At 46.7% G+C, this 22,371-nt stretch overlaps 1 protein-coding gene across 1 annotated transcript in view; it reads left to right on the top strand.

Annotated features, from left to right (window-relative positions):
* Positions 1–9,867: 9,867 nt before the first annotated feature.
* The window catches only part of LOC133140385 (calsenilin-like), a 49,877-nt gene continuing 37,373 nt past the window's right edge, over positions 9,868–22,371 (top strand). Inside the window, exon 1 of the mRNA XM_061260301.1 lies at positions 9,868–9,998. Within this exon, the coding sequence (XP_061116285.1) occupies positions 9,993–9,998 (6 nt within the window). The 5' untranslated portion in view covers positions 9,868–9,992. The remainder of the gene's footprint in view (positions 9,999–22,371) is intronic.

The following is a 22,371-nucleotide window of genomic DNA, read 5'->3' as shown; positions in this document are numbered from 1 at the left end:
CATACTGGTGGCCACTCTGTCTGCATGTCTGTTGTGTAAGCTTGTGTGATGTTGCCAGTAGGTGTGCTTTGCTCCTTTAAGGGTATTGGGATGGCTAGGATGAACAGTCCTGTATATTTCCAGGTAAGCGTACAGTATATAGGGGATGATTGAGGGAGAGATGAGAGCATGTTAGAGACAGTATCCCAGGGGCTCCTGGGTAGTTTGATAAGAGCATGAGCAAGCACCACAGTCTTGAATTGAAGTCTTGTGCCTGTGCTGATTGGCTGGCAGCCTTGCCCAGGTGACGCGTGATTGGCTTTGTGTCGGGCAGGGACAGTAGTGTTTATTGGTGGAGCGGCCCCTGTTAGTCATCCGGGGCGCTTGTGGATTGCCGTCTGAGCACGAGTATGAGTGGGTCTTCTCCAGCCCTGCGCAGCTGCACTGTAACAGGAAGCAGGTGACCAGCAGGTACGTGTTTCACAGGAGAGGTGCGAGTTGTCATCTTCACTCTCCCAAGCCCGAAGCAGGCCTCATATATGGTAAATGGTAAATGGCAGGCTTTTAGGCATTTAGCGCCTTTATCCAAAGCGCTGTGTAATTGATGCTTCTCCATTCACCCATTCATACACACACTCACACACCGACGGCGATTGGCTGCCATGCAAGGCCCCGACCAGCTCGTCAGGAGCATTTGGGGGTTAGGTGTCTTGCTCAGGGACACTTCGACACAGCCCGGGCGGGGGATCGAACCGGCAACCCTGCCAGACGACTGCTCTTACTGCCTGAGCCATGTCGCCCCTATATGCGCCTTTACGTAGTTTGCATTCAGGTGGGATTGGAGATGCCAGATTTAGAAAGGGGAAAAAAAAAAAGAGAAAAAGAAACAATATATGGAGGGAAGACAACAGGGGAACGGGAGAGATAGCGGCAGATGAATGGGGAAGGAGGTTTGTGACAGCAGGGTGATTGATGGTACTCGCTATATCTTAACCGTCCTCGGAGAGATCACACTCCACGCGCAGGTAAGACTTGAAACAGCTCGACACTCCCAGAACTGCATCTCAACAAGCCCAAACCCTGAATTTGAATTTCCCAGATGGAGAATTTTTTTTAATTAAAATTTTATTTTATTTAACAATTATTTAACCAGGACAACCCCATTGAGATCAAATCTCTTTTGCAAGAGCGGTCTGCCATTAAAGAAAAGTTGCACAAAACACAGTTGACAAAATGGAGGATGAGGGCATGGAAAACGGACAACACAATCAACAGGAAGAGAGAGGGAGAAACCGAGAGGGAAAGACAGAGAGAAAGTTATAGGGAGAGAGAGAGGGAAAGAGAAAGAGAGAGTGAAAGAGCACTTAGCCGTCATATAAAATGTGGGAAGGGGGGATTCAAGAAGGCAGACGGATGGAGAGAGGGAGTGGTAGGGAGGTAGGGAGCAGTGTGGAGGGCAGTGTGCCCCTGGGGGAATATAGTCATGTCACTTATGTAAGTTCCTCCTGAGGAACCCGGGGAATTATTGATGTGAACTCTCTGGGACCCTTCACACACGTGTAGCCACACGGACACGCGTGTGTTTTCAGCCAGGGACCCTTTGCACACGTGTAACGACACGGACATGCGTGTGTTTTCAGCCGGAGACCCTTCACACGCGTGTAACGACACGGACACGTGTGTTTTCAGCCAGGGACCCTTCACACGAATGTAACCACACGGACACGCGTGTGTTTTCAGCCAGGGACCCTTCACACACGTGTAACGACACGGACACGTGTGTTTTCAGCCAGGGACCCTTCACACGCATGTAACCACACGGACACGCGTGTGTTTTCAGCCGGGGACCCTTCACACGCGTGTAACGACACGGACACGTGTGTTTTCAGCCAGGGACCCTTCACACGCATGTAACGACACGGACACGTGTGTTTTCAGCCAGGGACCCTTCACACGCATGTAACCACACGGACACGCGTGTGTTTTCAGCCGGGGACCCTTCACACGCGTGTAACGACACGGACACGTGTGTTTTCAGCCAGGGACCCTTCACACGCATGTAACGACACGGACACGTGTGTTTTCAGCCAGGGACCCTTCACACGCATGTAACCACACGGACACGCGTGTGTTTTCAGCCAGGGACCCTTCACACACGTGTAACGACACGGACACGTGTGTTTTTAGCCAGGGACCCTTCACACGCATGTAACCACACGGACACGCGTGTGTTTTCAGCCGGGGACCCTTCACACGCGTGTAACGACACGGACACGTGTGTTTTCAGCCAGGGACCCTTCACACGCGTGTAACGACACGGACACGCGTGTGTTTTCAGCCAGGGACCCTTCACACACGTGTAACGACACGGACACGTGTGTTTTCAGCCAGGGACCCTTCACACGCGTGTAACGACACGGACACGCGTGTGTTTTCAGCCGGGGACCCTTCACACGCGTGTAACGACACGGACACGTGTGTTTTCAGCCAGGGACCCTTCACACGCGTGTAACGACACGGACACGTGTGTTTTCAGCCAGGGACCCTTCACACGCGTGTAACGACACGGACACGCGTGTGTTTTCAGTCCCGTATGTTTCTAAAACACGCCCACCGCCATCCATCCCCCGCGTATCAGACACCGATTTCATTTCAATATAGTGTTTACAGTAATAAATGGCATCTTATGAATATCATTTCTGTTACAGGCCAGTGCTGTGGCAGAGTTGCTAAAGAAACTGAGCAGACTGTCACAGCTAACACTTCACACAGCGACCTTAGTGGATTTGCTTTTCTTTTTTTAGTCGCTGTTTGCTCAACACATTTTTTTTTAAAGATCTATTCATTTTCCATTTTTCTAAAAAAATATATTTTGGCAATCGTGCTGCAGATCCAAACACAAGAAGAAGGAGAGAAAGATTAGAGTGGATGATGACGGGGGGAGGAGGAGAGAGGCTGGAGGAACAGGATGACAGGGAGGCTGACTGAGACAGACAGGAGAGGAACGTGAAAGAAGAAACAACAAAGATGACAGCTCAGGGTAACATGGGAACATTAAAGAACATTGAGAAGAATGTTTTCATATGTGTGTGTGTGTGTGTGTGTGTATAGAGAGAGATTCAGGTGATATTCTCACCCACACATACCACATACCTCCAGACAGAGACACACACCACACACACACATGCCCACACACACACACACACGCACCACACACATACAGAGACCCTCAGCATACACACACACACCACACACATACAGAGACCCTCAGCATACACACACACACGCACCACACACATACAGAGACCCTCAGCATACACACACACACACACACACACCACACACACACACACACATACCACACACACACATACAGAGACCCTCAATTAAGCCTTGCAGTGTTTTATTCCCTCAGGACACTTAGACGCCTGCTCGTGCTGAAGTGAGGTGGGATATAAATAGCCGGGCAGGCTGCCGGGGCGAGATAGACCAGCAGACAGAGATGCACAGAGCCTCAGACTGATCAACCCGCGCCCACTGCGGTGCGGCCTGCCAGTCAAACATCGGCAGAACCGCAGGCGCGAGACACACGCGCTGTCACGTGACCACATCCATCTCAGTCCGTTTAATAATCGCTCGTGTGGTTAAAACTGCTTCGATCACTGGCCGAAACATTCGTTTGTCTTGATCGTGGATATTAAATTTTTTTTTGTTTTGTTCTGTCAAATTATTTACTGTCGAGGCGTCAATATAATGGGAATGTTGACGCGTTTGAATCGAATGAGGCCTAATTTAGAAGATGGCAAATGTGTTAGTCCTTATTAGCACCAGGAGTGTGTGAGTAGACGGAGCTACAGCACATACCAGCGGTATGTACCGCCTGCAGGTAAACAGCCCCCAGCCCCCCGGCCTTCTTTGAAGTCACAGAATACATTATTGATCATGTTGACAAAGTCACTTCAAAAACTTTCACATCAGTAAAGAAGTGAAGAATTTGAATGAACGCAGTGACACATCAGTGCTGTCCTGCTCTCTCTCTTTCTCTCTCTCTCGCTCTCTCTATTCAACTCTGTTTTATCTGGCAGCTCAAATGCTAAACTAGAGTCTTTGATTTATATTTTTCTTCACCTAGTCTTCCCATTCACACACACACACACATTTCTTCTCATATGGATTTTCTTCATGCTCCCTCCGCTGGTCTTTCCCCAACTCCACCTTTCCCCCTTTACTTCTCTACCGCTTTTATTCTTTCCACTTTCTTGCTCTCTCTCTCTCTCCATCCCTCTCTTTCCCTGCATCTGTCACTGCTACTTGGCAACGGTTTCCACGGCTACAAAGCCTCGCTCTCTTTTCTCCCTCTCCCTCGCTTTTCTCTCTCTCCCTCTCTTTCACTCTCTCTTTCTCCCTGTGATAAGCCGCTGAGACAGTCCCTCCGTTATGTCCGAGTCCTGACGCACAGTTTCAGGTGTTCTCTCTCTGGAGTGTGAGGGGCGGGGCAGTTTACACGCCTAATGAAGCAAATCTCAACATCACTGGGGCAGGGCAGTTTACACGCCTAATGAAGTCCATCTCAACATCACTGGGGCAGGGCAGTTTACACGCCTAATGAAGTCCATCTCAACATCACTGGGGCAGGGCAGTTTACACGCCTAATGAAGCAAATCTCAACATCACTGGGGCGGGGCAGTTTACACGCCTAATGAAGTCCATCTCAACATCACTGGGGCGGGGCAGTTTACACGCCTAATGAAGCAAATCTCAACATCACTGGGGCAGGGCAGTTTACACGCCTAATGAAGCCAATCTCAACATCACTGGGTCAGGCTTTTACATCCCTTAATCCTGAACACTTCATGTAAAGCATATATCATTTTCAATGGTCGTAATATGACTTTGTCACACATTGAACGTTTAGTCAAGGCTAGATTTCAGGGCGGTAATACCAGTTTAAGTGAGACCCATTCTTCCTGTATGTACTGACAATATTAAATATCCAAAGTGGTCAGCGATGAAGCAACCCGCAACATCCATCCATCCATTATCTTAACCCACTTATCCCAGGGTTGCAGGGTGGCTGGAGCCTATCCCAGCATACATTGGGCGAAAGGCAGGAATACACCGTGGACAGGTCGCCAGTCCATTGCAGGGCACACACACCATTCACTCACATGCTCATCAATGGGCAATTTAGACTCTCCAATCAGCCTAACCTGCATGTCTTTGAACTGTGGGAGGAAACCGGAGTACCCGGAGGAAACCCACGCAAACACGGGGAGAATATGCAAACTCCACGCAGAGAGGCCCCGGCCGATGGGGATTCAAACCCAGGACCTCCTTGCTGTGAGGCAGCAGTGCTACCCACTGCACCATCCATGCTGCCCTTCAACCCGCAACAGAGATCGTTTTAAACATAGATTTTAATTTTTCTCTAAAAATGCTATTTTTAAACTGCTGTTTAGAATTCAGTGTTATTGGTTGTGCAGGTCAGAGTGTAAATCAATAAATCAATTAATGCATTTTCAATATATCTCTTTAGGCTACACAAAGAAGGGATTTTAATGAGTGCAACCTACAAGAGAGGCCTAACGTTCAGATACTGGCAACTCACCGAAATAAACATTGCAATGAAAGAAAAATGGAAGTTGCGCATGTAAAACAGCGAGCACTTAGTTCAGTAAATCAAAGTAAGTCCCAAAGCCCTTTGGGCTGAAATAAAAATCTTAAAGTGTGGGAACGGCAGGTGGGTGGGTGGTCGGGGGAGCTGCTTTTGGAGAATAAAAACAGAAGTGGTCTCAGGGGCGAGTCAGCTCATTCCTCCCTCGCTCTGGCAGTTAATGCAGAGTCCTGATCCCTCTTTTCCCCCCGATGAATGATGGGATAGATCTGTTCACGGCCTAGAAGGAGGGCAAACAATGTCAACTAAGACACTCTCTTCAACCACTGTGGCTTTGTCAGTGCGGTCCCAGATGGCGAAGCTGTGGTCGTGCTCTGCACATACCCGATAGGGCGATGAGAACTACCCGCCGCATGCTCTCATGCCGAGTTTGCGGCATGTTACTGTAACTAGATCAGACAAAGGCTGGGCCTTTCGAACGTGAACGATGGTAAAGGATGGCTGTTTGATTTTACGGTTCAATATGACTTGCAACTAAAAGCGAAAAATAAACATTCAGCAGAGGAGAACAGCATGTACTTCATTGATCTCTAGTGGGGAAATTCAGAACCTAACGGCAAACAGAAACCCAATTAAAATAAATACATAAATGAGGACTGCGGGTAGAGAATTCTGACTGCATTGCATGGATGACTCTATACGCTTCCCCCCCACCACCTAACCAACTACTGAGCCTATGGGAGCATTACTTGAGTTTCCATTAATAAAAAGTTCTGAATGTGTTCCTCCATTTTACTTAACGCTTATCTTTTGGACTTTTCCCATTGGAGCTAGATTTGAATCCCAAGTTAACTCCCAGGGTAACTGCACTTTGTTGTACGTCGCTCTGGATAAGAGCGTCTGCTAAATGCGATGTAATGTAATGTAACTCCCGGTTACATTTGCACCACTAATTAAACATTTTCATTAGTCAGCTAACCAGCAGTACAAGCTCTGCTGAGCTCTGCTGGGCCGTCTGAGGAATGTCTGCAGATATAACGCAATAACTGTCTGCCTGTTTTTCTGTGTTTGTTTATGGGGGGGGAAATCGGTCCAAAATGGGTCCCTGGTGCACTATGTGATGGAGAGACTCAGTCATATTTATTTCATGTACTGTGGTGAAATACTGACAGTGCTGGTCTGAGTTCTGGCTCAACTGGGAGCAAAAGGAGGAAAGATTCAGCCTCACTGCTTGCTATCTCACCCAGCTGCACCCAGCACCTGCATCTGTGCAGGCGGGGGCTCTGCACTGTGTGGGCACCTGCCCTGGGGTGCAATTATCTTTCGTTCACAGCTCCAATCTCCTCAGCGCTAAGAGACTAAAGCAGGAACCAGGAGCATGATGGTTTGATTAATGAGCAAATACTTACTAGCCTTCTTGGAACCGATTGTGCTTTGTCAAAGTTAATGCTAATTTAACACATGATAAAATGATACCCCAAATCGGCTTCAGACAAGAAAATGCATCGGCCCACGTAATCAGTCCTGTACATAAAGCAGAACATGGTCTAGCAGGGACTGAATTGTTGTTTTTGTGAATTTACAGTAATTTCTTTGAGAGACTGATCTCAACCTGTGCTGAAAGTACAGTGTGGCAAAGTATACCATGTTTGCGGGTTATAACCCTCCTTCAGTCATACGACCAGACAAACACAGGTCACTGTACTTCAGGATGACCAGGAAAAACATTCCACCATTCTATCCAAACTCACTGAGAATACCAACACACATTCTTTACAGGAAGAGTTTGAGTGTTGAGCAATGTCTCACTCTCCTGTTTCTATGGAGAGCAATCTGGCTCATTTTAGAAGCAGAAAAAATAGATTGCCCTTTGACTCAATGCTCTTTTTTGTTTTCGAAGATGTAGTTTATTTTTATCTTTGTGAGCTGCTGTTTGTTGTGAGATGTAAATCTAAGCCGCAATTCTTTACCATCTGGAAGAATCGTCTTTCAGTTTATGTGTGGAGAATTTAGAATTTTCTGTTGCAAATGGACTGTCGTTTTCACACCTCGTTGAACAAGCACTGAACCCACTGTGTTTAGACCGTAGTGTTGTGTCTGCTAATATGAACTAAGGCTGATACAATATGCATCTTCATTCAGACATAACTGTATGTGTAGTGGTAAGACAGGGTTGTGTCGCTGACATATTCTCTACCTCTCTTTAAGCTCAAGATCTGAAAAGAATGGTTGAACTGCACTCCAACCTATAAGGCTCTAATGAAAATGGCCATAGTTACCCTTTTTCCTGCAAGACCACTCAAACAATCTTTAAGAGGGTCAGTCCCTGCCCTCCCGTTTCTGTACCACAAGGTTCAATCTTTGGCCCCATGCTTTTCTCCATCTGTAGCATTAACTACCATACATTTATGTGGGCCTCTATTGAATGGATCACACTCTGATTGCGTTCTCTCTCTCTGTTATTGGCATGTAGGGTTCTCCACACTTTTTTGTCACTCGTGATTGTGAGTTCATGCTCAAACACTGAATAATGGGCGGCCTGTGGCATAGTGGTTAAGCTACATGACTGGGCCCTGCAAGGTTGGTGGTTCAATCCCCGGTGTAGGCACAATAAGATCTGCACAGCTGTTGGACTCTTGAGCAAGGCCCTTAACAACACATTTCCCTTTGTCGCTTTGGATAAAATCGTCAGCTAAATAATACATTTTTTTCACTAAATAACACCCAGTCCCAGTTTGGAATGTCCAATAGAGCTCATGGTGCTATGCCCATCTCAGCCTCCGTTTGTGGATTTGTGCGAGCGCAAACCGGTACGCGCTCTCCGAAGCACATGATGTCTCTGCCGTTCCTTTAAGCACGTCCTCCGTTTTCCTTGCACTCTGCAGTCCCCAGGTTGAGCTCCCACAGGCACGAGCCTTGAGGACGTTGGTTCCTGTGCAGCTCAACCAGCGCGGGTCAGTGGTGCGTGGCGAGCCATTGTCATCCCGGCCAGCTGAAATCCTCTCTCCGTACCAATTATGCATTTCGCTGTCACGGCTGGCTACCCTGACAAAGATGGTTGACCACTCTTTGTAAGAGAGAATTTTACTGGAGTGGTCCTCCGGCTGGACCTTGCATTATTCTTTTGGCTTAACGCAATGATACAGTTTTTGTAAATTATGCAAATTATTTTGGCCACTTTTATATGTAAATGAAAATCTTTTTTTTGTTAATCTCTGTAAGCCTATCAATAATAGCCTAGTATTCTGTGATTATATTCTGTGCTGTTTCTCAACCCTGTGTGCCTTTATCTGTGTGAATTTGCACTGATGGCTGGTTACATGCGGTCACAGCTGCTTATCTTTCAGGTAACTCAATCGGAAGTGGGCAGTTCTGTACAAATATCTTTACTGATGCAGACAAATTGTCCTTGTCCTGGACCACTGAAGTTGACATCAGGGTGTGCCGTTCACCATCCATGGTGCCATACTGCCCGACGGACGCAATCTTAATGATAGTGCTCACCGCTTTAACTGTGGGGTTAAATGTATAGTTAACGCACGACATGTTGTTCATGGTCCTGCGATCTTAAGTGGCACAGCAATGGTTCTATAGTGCCTTTGCGCGCCTGGTCCTTTGCGCATATATTCACTCTTGGGCTATTTGCAAATGCAACAGAATTTATTATGCAACTGGTTCTAAAAGAACACGGATGCATTGCCGCGATTATTATTCCACCGCGCTCTCCCCTCTCCGTCTCTCTTTTACCCTGTGACGCCCTGCTATCACCCAAGGTCGCCCAAATTGATTGGAGTCCGCAGTGCGCTGAGGAATTTCCAGTAGGTTTTTTTAATTTATTTATTTTAATTGCATTTCGTTAGTATTTCCCTACATGCTTTCATTTCTCAGTTTGGCCGACTGTAATTGTCTGCCCCAAAGTAAAAGGTTTACCATTAACATGTGCTGTTGTGTGCTATAGCTGCTCAAATGTAAATAAATGCCTCGTATTGTGACTTTTAAAAATACATGTAATTCGCATAATATTTCAGTCACGTCAACTTTAATCATCTTCGGTGCGAATACAATTGGCCACAGCTGTTTTCTCGCAGAGTTTTGCCAATAAGCATCCGAACAGACCTCTAATTCACATTCGCTCATAAGCCGAAACCGACGAAAGACGAGTGAACAGGGAACAGGAGAAAGTATCTCTCTCTCTCTCTCTCTCTCTCTCTCTCTCTCTCTCTCTCTCTCTCTCTCTCTCTCTCTCTCGCTCTCGCTCACGCGCTAGTGTGAGGTGAAGAAAAAGCAGGAGCGTTTCATCAGGTCTCAACTGTCAGAACGGTAGAAGAGTAGCATCTACAAGGAGAAGAAAACCGAAAAACACGTAGCCTACACTCAAAGCATCATCATTTTGGACACCATGCAGGTAATTTGAGTTAGACTCTGTTGTGCTTAGAATTTCCTAGCGTACTGGTACGAGTGAAATTCAAGTTTTATTTTAACGAGAAACGGCGCTCTACAGAATTTTAAGCAACTCCATTGACGTAAGACAAGAAAGTTAACAAAATAAAGGGTTTAATCTGTAAGCATTACTGTTATCGCTGTCGTGCTGCCTTATTCAGTTAAGGGCACATCCATTTCTCCATTCCCGGGTCAGAGTTGTGATGGGATAAGTTATATAATGTTACTGTAGCTGTCGCCTCCCACAGAAGTGCACGTTTTTCTGTTGCCTGGACACTTACTTCGGTTCATACGTGATTATATCGTAGGCTAGCTATAAAGTATAGTCTATTCTGTTGTCTTGATGTGATTTAGGTTGTGATTCTCTTAGAGTCCATCAGAACTCGTTGTCACCCCCCCCCCCACCTTCGCCCCAGAATAACATGGCATTCCGCATTCTATTTAGAATGTAAATTGTCTTTGTTAATATAAGCAATATCATCGTCTTAATATATAACACGTTCATTCTTTACGCGATTTAGACTTGTTTTAGTTTAGGTGGGCGGTGCCTGCATAATTTCTCCCAGAGACTAGAGGTGGGTCACACCAGGTCGAGTGTTGTGTGATGGAAGGTGCACCCTGTGGATCAGCTGGTATCCTGTTATCAACTGGAAATCTGTCTTTTTGTTTCGAGTCAAGGAGACCTCGTAATGAGCTGGATTTAAACTTGGTGAATGCAGAGGGACACTTGTAGTCTATTCAGTTTTATGTGAGATGATAGGCTACATTCAGCTAAACTCCTGCTGTTAAAATCACCAGTAGGCTATAGTTTATGTAATGGTTGTATGAATTTATTAATTTATTAATTTATTAATAGGCGCTGACTCGCTCATTGGTTATGAATAGGACTTTATTGCAATTTTCATCCTAAAGTGTTTTTATTAGCTATTATTGTTATTACTTCTGTCGACTGAGAAGCAGTTTTGAATTCTATATTTAATGTAATTAAAAACTTTGACATTCTTTTACATGCACTCTTCCTATCTGTAGGCAGCTCCTCGCCTGTGGTTTGATAATCGCATTATCATTTTGTAAAGGAAGTAGTGCAGAAAGAAAATGTAATCGTGTGGTGGGACGTCGACGTGCCTCGCCATCGATTCGATACAATAACAGCAAACTGAATTTCAGCTAGACATGAGTGCGGATATGGACATTCAATAAACTTCGGCAGCGCAGTCCACTTCCTGCAGAAAGTCGACTGAAGACACGGGCTACTGCCTAGCGCGGGTAGCGCACTTACTATGAACTTAAACGAGCCAGCATTCAATTTAAAATCCATTTAAGATTTCGACACATGCCGTAGCCTACTGTATGGAATCTGATTAGTAGCATTTTGTCATTTCAGATTAGGCCGCATCGTGGTTGACTCAGCGATACTCCTCAGCTGTTCGTGCCATTAACTCAGGTTTTAACCGATTTATAGAGACTCTTTCGAAAGAGTCTTAATTCCATCACGCAGTTGAGTCTGTTGCATTGGCTAAAAGGCACTCTGCGGTGTAAAATGTAGAAAACTACGCAAAGTTGATTCCACACTGAGAATTGTACGTCGTCTGTTGCATTCAAATTCGTTTTCTGTGAATCCAACAAGTAAGAATTTATGCATTGTTTTGGTGCGGTCATATTATTAAATCTCAACCGGTGTGGCGTAGCAAATAAATATTAATTTGGTCCAGTCATTGAAAACATGTTTAAACAAGTTATTCTGGCTCTAAGAAGCTTTTTAACTGGCCTCTGACAATAGATGCTTTGTGCAAAGGCAGCAGAAAAAAGCATGTTTTTACTGTACTGTAAAGTTAATAGGAATTAACTGTAAATTGGCTCGCCGAAGATAAGCAGTGGACGAATGCAGATAAAAGAAAGATGTCTCAATTTGTCCCTCATTCGCATGCACACACACACACACACACACACACACACACACACACACCATACAATCGGTGCAACACCCATTTCGCACAATACATGACAATGACCCCATGTCGTAGATGTATTAAAATACAGCCATGCCAACATGACCATGAACTAGCTCGTGTTCTCTCACATGTTAAGCCACTCTGATAGGATTGTGCAAATGGATGCACTGTAGTATAATTTAATGTAATGTCATGCAAACTTAATCTCCTGTGGACCTTTGAAAAAGAAGGCATGCAGCATTATTGCTTCTATACGGAAAAAACGACGCAGCTTTCTTTGGTTGGCCACAAAAACGCTGTGTGGGTCAGCGGGCAGTGCTTAGAGACAACGTGTCACTCATTCATACTGTACAAACAGCCAGTGGGTCAGTCGTAGGTCTTGGGGGAGACAGACTGCCACTCATGAATAATTTGGTGGGTCCGGGGTTCTGTGTAACCTCATCTACGTAAAGAAACATTGAATGGAGTCTGATCTAATCCTCACACATCAGACTGGAGCAGAATGAGAGCCCTCCCTTCAGTCTTCTCTCATAATGCGATTGCTAGATTTGAATAAAGTTTTTATTGCTTGTTGTATGGCTTAAGGTGCTGGACTCTATGGTGCTCGACGGTGCTTTTGTCTGCGTAGGCAAGATACTTTTCCTAAAATCAACTGTTCAGATGAATAAGTAGTAAATATTGGTAAGTTATGTTTGGCAAGAAATATGGCAAACGTAACTATGTAAACTGCATTTTTAATGTGTTTTGAGTCAATAAAATGTCCAGTGTTAAAGGTACAATAGGTAAGATTTTAAACTAATAATTAAAACATTATTACAAGACCATTGTAAATCCCTTCCTATCACTGAAAAAGGCTCACTGACATGTTGACTCACCCTCTGCCTGTGTTTAAAGTCCTTAAATTCGAGTTTCAAAATATGCAGTTGACGGGCTGGCACTCTGTGCCAAAACATCGTATAGCTGTACAATAATTCAAGCTCATTGGTCAAAAATTGGTTCTAATTGCCACAGCCAACGGTGTTGCAACGTCAGTGCGTTTACAGAGAAGGGGGCTGGATAAACAGTGTTGTGGTTTGAGTGTGTTTGTTGCTGCAATTCCTCTCTTGCCTGTTAGAAGTCAGAAATGACCTATTGTACCTTTAATTCAACTCCTATAGATTACATACAATGGGGCCTATGTGTACAGGGATACTCAAATCATGGACCTGAGAACGGCTGGTTTTCCACCCTCCTTCAGGTGTGAAGGCAGTCTGGCCAAACACTGACACTAATTGTTCATAACATTGTTCATTACAATTACTGTTAATTACCCTGGAGAAAAGGATTTGGATTTGAGGGCCAGATTTCATGACCCCCCGCTGTAAGAGTTGATTTAAGTGTATATTTTGCTGTACAGTAACGTATTATTAATGTCCTTCAGCGGTGGGTAGATGCCATTATTTTCTATTGCATGATGAGTAAAGAGAGTGAGGGTCTTTCCTAGCTGTTTCCGTGTCTGTAATCTATAATCTATACTCTATAATCTGTAATCTCTCCCCCTGGATCCATTAAGGCTGTGTGGTTGTGTGGTGTCTTGACTGCTGGGGGAGTCCACTGGATAATTGAAACCTGGCTTATTTTTTTTCTTCTTCTTTTTATCGCAGCACTCAAGTGTGTTTCTCCCCAGAGTGTTACAGTCCCACCATAACAGGGACATCAATGGAAACACTGGCAGACACACACACACACACACACACACACACTCATCCACGCATGCAAGTACACACATCGATGAACATGCATACGCTTATGCAGAAACGTGCTACTCACACGTAAACAGGTTTGCGTTGCTGTAGTCACTGCCACAGCTCCTCAGTGTGAACAGATGAATGTAGGCACAGTGATGCCAACACGGCCACACACATGCACACAGGCAGGCATGTACACATGGACTGATTTCCCACCCACGCATAGACAGGAGCAGAGGAACATGGATATTCCTGCAGAGATGATGGACGACAGGCCGGAGAGATTTCAAAAACAGGCCGGCACAGACCCACACAGGCTAGCCCCAACCCACAGATACAGGCTGGCACAGGCACACAAACACAGGCCGGCGGAGACCCAAACAGGCTAGCACAGGCACCCAAACATAGGCTAACACAGACTAACACAGGTACACAAACGCGGACTAACACAGTCCCACAAACACAGGCCAACACAGATACACAAACACAGGCTAACTCAGATACACTGGCTAAAAGACACACAAACACGGGCTAACACAGACACAAATTACTGAAGGACTCATGGCTGTTAGAGTGGTTGTGCTGGGCAGTTTTTTTTTATGTCTTGGTCTTGCGTTCTCAGTTGCCACAGAATTGGAATTATTGCTTGGATTGAACTGAATTATATGAACACTTTTTACAAAATAATCATGAAAACAATTATTAAAGAGCTATAGTGATCACATATCAAATAACGTTGACGCTAATGATAGTTGATAATTGATTCCTGCCTCTTGCCCAATGCATGTTAATGCTGACACGACGCATGATAGCAGCTGGAATATCACATTGTTTTCTGGCCTTCTTCTTTCTGTCTAACTGAAATTTGAAGATGGAATGTTTAAATGAGCATGGGAAGACTGAAACGTACATGACTATTTAAAATGATAATCAACGACAAGGCTTAATATTGAAATGGCGATGTTTCATTAGTAACTTGAGCATTTATTACTTATTTATGCCTGTGTTCTTTTTTATTTATTTATTTATGCTGTTAAGTAATGTCATGCTTTGATGCGGGGCTTACCACTAGGCAGAAACTGTGGCTGTTTTATTCCTCTCCTGCAATGAGTTATCATCGCACTCCTTCATATGTTTGAGGGAAGTGGAGAGGTAATTTTGCAATCATTCATTTTGTGGTTTTGGCAATATGTTTGATTGAAGAAGAAAGCCAATCTCTGCCATCGCCATTGTCTGTCATCTCCCGCCCAGCAGACGTGCCTCTCTGCATCTCTCTGCATCTCTCTGTGTCTCTCTGTCTCTCTGTGCCTCTCTGTGACTCTCTGTGTCTCTCTGTGCCTCTCTGTACGTCTCTGTGTCTCACTGCGCATCTCTGTGTCTCCCTGTGTTTCTCTGTGTCTCTGTGTCTCTCTGTGCCTCTCTGCGCATCTCTGTGTCTCTCTGTGTCTCTCTGTGCCTCACTGCGCATCTCTGTGTCTCTCTGTGTCTCTCTGTGCCTCACTGCGCATCTCTGTGTCTCTCTGTGTCTCCCTGTGTTTCTCTGTGTTTCTCTGTGTCTCTCTGCGCCTCTGCACATCTCTGTGTCTCCCTGTGTTTCTCTGTGTCTCTGAGTCTCTCTGTGTCTCTCTGTGTCTTTCTATGACTCTCTGTGTCTCTCTGTGCCTCTCTGAGCATCTCTGCGCGTCTGTGTTTCTGTTGGTTTAGAGATGCCGGATTCTTTACTGCCCCGGTGGAGTGCGAGTTTGTTGTATTATTTATGGGATCTCGGTTTAGGCTCGCTTCCACAGAAGATCAAACTCAAGGCGGCCGGATTGACGTTACGGGGAAAGTTAGAGCAACAGCAGATGTAAAGTACAGTATCCTGTAGAAGAGAGAGGAGGTGGAGGGGGAGGAGGAGGAAGAAAGGATGTATATCAATAGAAGCTGGAGTTCAGGGATTTTGGATGCCAGATGGACTCATGATCAACTGCCCGGTTTTAAAGGAGAACTTTGACATCTATCAAGTGCATGACTGAACTTACATTTAATTAACAACCTCTAAACCTATAGGCACACCATCAGAAAAATAATGAGGTAGCTGAGATCTGCTGCTGGAAAAAAAAAAAGCTTCTTTTTAGTATCCTGAAATACACCGACTTGCAGTTATAGACACGTGCTGTGAGTGAGTCTGTATGTGGTATTCGCCTGGCAAAAATATGATAGCTCAATAACAGCGGGAAGGGGAGACTGTTTTATCCTGTCATTCTACATTAAACATGTTTGTGTCTGTAGTCTTTCATCTTCAACGGCAAGATTTAAGCCTACTGGTTCTTTCTGGTGTCGGTTGGTTTAATACAATATCAATGATACTTTACCTGAACTAAATGCTTTGATAAGTTTCCGTTTGAAGTGTGGGAACCGACTGTACTGTTATTTATATTATTTACAGTATATATATTAGTTATTAGCAGCATTTGTAGAGTACCTTAAGAAATATCAACTCATAAAACTCTGAAAAAAGATGGTGTAGGAATGGTTGATGTTTGAAACCGTTGTTGTAGCCTTGAGAAAAATTCAAGAACCACTCTTGAAACATCCCTGAAGGCTTTAAAACACAATAAATAATGCCTTATTATTTAATGTTTATGGCTCACTGGGATGTGTTTGGGTGTTCTTGGATAGTCCAATTATTTTCAGAAACGCATTGATTTTATTTTGGTGCAAAGGGAGAGAGGGTAGGTGGGGTTGTATTGTCTGACAGTTGATATATTAATAAAAGAGGGCTCTCTGTCGGATGGAGAAGTCCACTGTACTTTCTCATTAGTAATAACTCAGACGCAGATGCAGTCGTAAAGAGAGCTGCAGAAATGAGCAAGTGGGGGTGGGGGCCGGGGGGGGGGGGAGGCACTCCTGGGGAGACCTGGCTGATTACGGCTTTTTTCTGATGCGCTTTAATGTAATTAGCCAGGGCAAGGGCAAATGAACTATATTTGGTGGTACAAACAACTTAACAAGTGCAAGGATACATTTTGCTTGTTGATCTAGTGTGAATACAAGCGGGATTGCACATATAGGGTGTGTGTGTGTGCGTGTGTGTGCGTGCATGCATGTGTGTGTGCGTGCAGCTGCACGTATGTGTGTGTATATGTGTGTCTGTCTGTTTGATTGCCCAACTCTGTGTTCGTGTGTGTGTGGTATGTGTGTAAGTGTGTGTCTGTGTGTGGTATTTGTGGAAGTGTGTGTGTGTGTGGTTTGTGTGTAAGTGTGTGTGTGTGTGGTATGTGTGTAAGTATGTCTGTGTGTGGTATGTCTGTAAGTGTGTGTGTGTGTGTGCTTTGTGTGTAAGTGTGTGTCTGTGTGTGGTATTTGTGGAAGTGTGTGTGTGTAAGTGTGTGTGTGTGGTATGTGAGTAAGTATGTCTGTGTGTGGTATGTGTGTAAGTGTGCGTCCGTGTGTGGTATTCGTGGAAGTGTGCGTGTGTGGTATGTGTGTAAGTGTGTGTGTGTGTGTGTGGTTTGTGTGTAAGTGTGTGTCTGTGTGTGGTATTTGTGGAAGTGTGTGTGTGTAAGTGTGTGTGTGTGGTATGTGTGTAAGTATGTCTGTGTGTGGTATTTGTGGAAGTGTGTGTGTGTATGTTATTCGTGGAAGTGTGCGTGTGTGGTTTGTGTGTAAGTGTGTGTCAATGTGTGTGTGGTATGTGCGTAAGTGTGTGTCCGTGTGTGGTATGTGTGGAAGTGTGCGTGTGTGGTTTGTGTGTAAGTATGTGCTTAGTGCCGATCCCCCTGCCTTTTGCTCACCCGGCTCCAGTGCTGGCCGATGTTCTCCATCTACATGTCAGAAGCGCTTTGTCTGAGACTCCATATCGTTCCTCAGAGGGGTGGACCACTGGCTCCAGGCCAGCCTGAATATCATTACAGCACACAATGTGCGCGCTGTCGTCCCACCAACAAAGCACTGGATCTCCCTGCAGCTCAATTAGATTCCATTCATTTTACCGCAGCTGATGTTGCCTGAGCACAATTATACTGTCAACAGACCGGATTTTAAATTGCAGTGAAAACCAACTAGGAGATTATCAAGGGGAAAGAGCTGAGTTGTTAAATCTTTTTTTTTTTCTCTACAGTTTGTCGAATAAAACCCCAAAATAAACTTTCCAGCTTAGTTTTGCGCACACCGCTCACAGTATATTTTCATTCTGTCCATCTCTGAGCTGTCGCTGTTTTCGTGGCTTCATCCTTGGCCCTTTTCCACACCTTTTCTCCCGCATTCTTTGAAGTTATTTTTTGTTGCTAAATCAGGCTCAACACGCCCCCTTGATTGGCCTGACCTGCAGACTGTGTCTCACCGGTCCTTTGATTGAAGAATCTTGTCAGCGGGGAGTCTGGAAAGCGGATGACACCGCGCCTGTCAAAAAAAGGGCCCGTCTGCTGAAGGAGCCGCAGCTTTAAGATTTGTCCCAATCCTCGCTGCCATGGATGACAGGTGCAGAGAGCTGGTGATTGGTACATAAGAGCCAATCGGGAGAAGGACAGGAGCTCCTCGCTGGCCCTGGTACTCGTTTGAGTCTGGAACAAGCGGGCGTCCATTTTGTATTAGGCTGTGGTGGTGGGGGGTGTGGTGTAGTGTACTGACTGGCAGAGGTGTGTGTGGGGTATTACACAGACTGGCAGAGGTGTGTGTGGGGTAATATTCAGATTGGCAGAGGTGTGTGGGGTAAGATACAGACTGGCAGAGGTGTGTGTGAGGTATTATAGAGACTGGCAGAGGCGTGTGTGGGGTATTATAGAGACTGGCAGAGGTGTGTGTGGGGTATTACACAGACTGGCAGAGGTGTGTGTGGGGTAATATTCAGATTGGCAGAGGTGTGTGGGGTAAGATACAGACTGGCAAAGGTGTGTTTGGCATATTTGAGAGACTGGCAGAGGTGTGTGTGGGGTAATATAAAGATTGACAGAGGTGTGTGTGGGGTGTGTGTGGGGTAATGTACAGACTGGCAGAGGTGTGTGTGAGGTATTATAGAGACTGGCAGAGGTGTGTGTGGGGTAATGTACAGACTGGCAGGGGTGTGTGTGAGGTATTATAGGGACTGGGAAAGATCTCCAGAGGGAGGGAGAGGTGTAGAGGACCTGGCAGGAGGCGGACAGGCAAAGGGTGGGGCAGGAAGAAGACGGGGCGGGGGGGGGGTCTGAATGTGGATAAAAGGAGGGTCACAAACGAGCAGGTGCAAGTGGGAGGAAGGATGGAAAGGGGAGAAAAACCAAAAAGAAAGTGAGACAAAAAAGAGACAAGGAAGGAAGTGGGAGGTGCTTTTTTCTGTTGTTCGGTTTCCCTCTGTACCCGCTCTTCCCGTGCTGTAGCCGAGGGCTTGGCTGCTGCCCCAGCTCCAGCCTGTCAGAGCTGAGAAGCGCGCGGGCGGAGTCAGTGCGCCTGTGTGTGTGTGTGTGTGTGTGTGTGTCGGGGTGGGTGGGAGGGCGTGAGAGGTTTGGGCAGACACATCGAGAGCGCTGATACGGTGGGGGGGGGGGGGGGGGGATTTTATTTTCTTTTTTCATTTTTTCGCAGACGGAATGGAAACCGTCCAAAATGGCGAGCTGGGATTAGCGAGAGCTTGGGCACACGCAGAGCGGGAGCGAGATGGAGAGGGAAAAGGCGCTAAAAATAACGGCCGCGCCGCTCCGTAGCGCGGGGAGACGGGGCCGGCGCGCTGGGGCCCGCTCCGGGGAGGAGGGAGGGCTCTTAATCACGCATGATTAATTGATGGAGGCGGCCGCGTCTGACGCGAGAGGCAGGGCTTCCGTCTTTTTATAGCGCGCGCGATATCAATATCCAATATCTCCGGCCCCAACCGCCCTTCCTTCCGCAGAGAGAGAGAGAAAAACCCGATCGGGGTAAATAACCTCGGAGAGAAAGTGGATATAAACGGTCTTCCCCCCTATCTCAGGGAAAATGGAAATAATGAGGGCGTCCGACGTTCATGCGCGTTCGGGGGCTGGGGGGGGGACGGCCGCTATAAATACATGAGTAACGAGTAGCGTTGAATAATTGATTACTCAGCGTATAGCTCTGCATACCGCTGTGGCCCTAAAGCCTTTCTTAATTCCCTCATGGTGGACTCTTGTCAAAACGGGCTTCTAAAGAGCGGCTCATGGCTGCATAACCGCCCCAGAGGAGCAGAAGAAGGAGGTTAGCCCGTCAGGGGGTCTTCACTGAGCCCCTTCACGAAGAGAGCTGGCCTACTGTCGCCCAATCAGAGGCCTGAGTATCAGGCCATGACGAGGGCTGGGCTACTGTCGCCCAATCAGAGACCTGAGTATCAGGGCCATGACGAGGGCTGGGCTACTGCCGCCCAATCAGAGGCCTGAGTATCAGGCCATGACGAGGGCTGGGCTACTGTCTCCCAATCAGAGGCCTGAGTATCAGGCCATGATGAGGGCTGGGCTACTGTCGCCCAATCAGAGGCCTGTGTATCAGGCCATGATGAGGGCTGGGCTACTGTCGCCCAATCAGAGGCCTGAGTATCAGGCCATGACGAGAGCTGGGCTACTGTCGCCCAATCAGAGGCCTGAGTATCAGGCCATGACGAGGGCTGGGCTACTGTCGCCCAATCAGAGGCCTGCGTATCAGGGCCATGACAAGAGCTGGGCTACTGTCTCCCAATCAGAGGCCTGAGTATCAGGCCATGACGAGGGCTGGGCTACTGTCTCCCAATCAGAGGCCTGAGTATCAGGCCATGACGAGGGCTGGGCTACTGCCGCCCAATCAGAGGCCTGAGTATCAGGCCATGACGAGGGCTGGGCTACTGTCGCCCAATCAGAGGCCTGAGTATCAGGCCATGACGAGGGCTGGGCTACTGTCGCCCAATCAGAGGCTGAGTATCGGGCCATGACGAGGGCTGGCTACTGCCGCCCAATCAGAGGCCTGAGTATCAGGCCATGACGACGGCTGGGCTACTGCCGCCCAATCAGAGGCCTGAGTATCAGGCCATGAGGAGGCTGGGCTACTGCCGCCCAATCAGAGGCCTGAGTATCAGGCCATGACGAGGGCTGGGCTACTGCCGCCCAATCAGAGGCCTGAGTATCAGGCCATGACGACGGCTGGGCTACTGCCGCCCAATCAGAGGCCTGAGTATCAGGCCATGAGGAGGGCTGGGCTACTGCCGCCCAATCAGAGGCCTGAGTATCAGGCCATGACGAGGGCTGGGCTACTGCCGCCCAATCAGAGGCCTGAGTACCAGGCCATGACGAGGGCTGGGCTACTGTCGCCCAATCAGAGGCCTGAGTACCGGGCCATGACGAGGGCTGGGCTACTGCCGCCCAATCAGAGGCCTGAGTATCAGGCCATGACGAGGGCTGGGCTACTGTCTCCAATCAGAGGCCTGAGTATCAGGGCCAAGACACTGCCACAGGCAGGAGAGATGTTCAAGACAACTCTGACATGCACTCACACACGCAGACGCATACATACTGTATACAGTACATACTACTACGCACACACACGCACATATTCACACACACGCACTCATACACACAGACACATACACAGAACACACACGCAGTCATACCCACAGACACATGCACACACGGACGCCAACATACATACACACAGCACACACACTCATACACACAGACACATACACAGAACACACGCACTCATACCCACAGACACATGCACACACGGACGCCAACATACATACACACAGCACACACACTCATACACACAGACACATACACAAAACACACGCACTCATACCCACAGACACATGCACACACGGACTCATACACACATACACACAGCACACACACTCATACACACAGACACATACACACAACACACGCACTCATACCCACAGACACATGCACACACGGACTCATACACACATACACACAGCACACACACTCATACACACAGACACATACACACAACACACATGTACACCTGCATGCGGACACATACGCTCAGTGAGCCCTTTATTAGGTATTTCTTAGACTTATTTTTAGACTTCTTAAGTCTTCTGCTGCTGTGGCTATGCACTTAGAGGTTTTGATGTGTTGTGTGTTCAGAGATGCTCTTCTGCATTCTACTGTGCATGGTTAGTTGCCTTTCTCTCTTTAACGTGTTTCTGCCCACTGAACTGCTGCTCACTGGATGTTTTTTGTTTTTCGCACCATTCTCTGCAAACTCTAGAGACTGCTGTGCATGAAAATCCCAGGAGATCAGCAGTTTCTAAGATACTCAAACCGTACTGGGCAGCAACAAGTATTCCACAGTCAAAGTCACTTAGATCACATTTCTTCCCCATTCTGACATTTGGTCTGAAACACCGCTGAACCTCTTCATCGTGTCTACATGCGTTTATGCATTTAGTTGCTGCTACATGATTGGCTGATTAAATATTTGCATTAACAAGCTGGTGCACAGGTCTGTCTAATACATTGAGTGGACATACATACACACACACACACACAGACATGCACACATATGTACACCACACACACACAAACACACACACAAACATACATGCACTCACATGGGCATATGGTCATCCATTTTCACATACCCACACAAACAAAAGCAAGGACATTTCAAGGGGCACACGCAGACAAACTACTGAGACTCAGATCTCCAATATATTTGGCAGTTCACCAGAAAATCCATACAACATAAAAGTAATCTGTGTTTA

The sequence above is a fragment of the Conger conger genome, chromosome 11, assembly GCF_963514075.1.
Source record: "Conger conger chromosome 11, fConCon1.1, whole genome shotgun sequence".
Classification (NCBI taxonomy): Eukaryota; Metazoa; Chordata; class Actinopteri; order Anguilliformes; family Congridae; genus Conger; species Conger conger.
The sequence above is the reverse complement of the archived record's forward strand: the minus strand, read 5'-3'. Positions and strand labels throughout refer to the sequence as shown.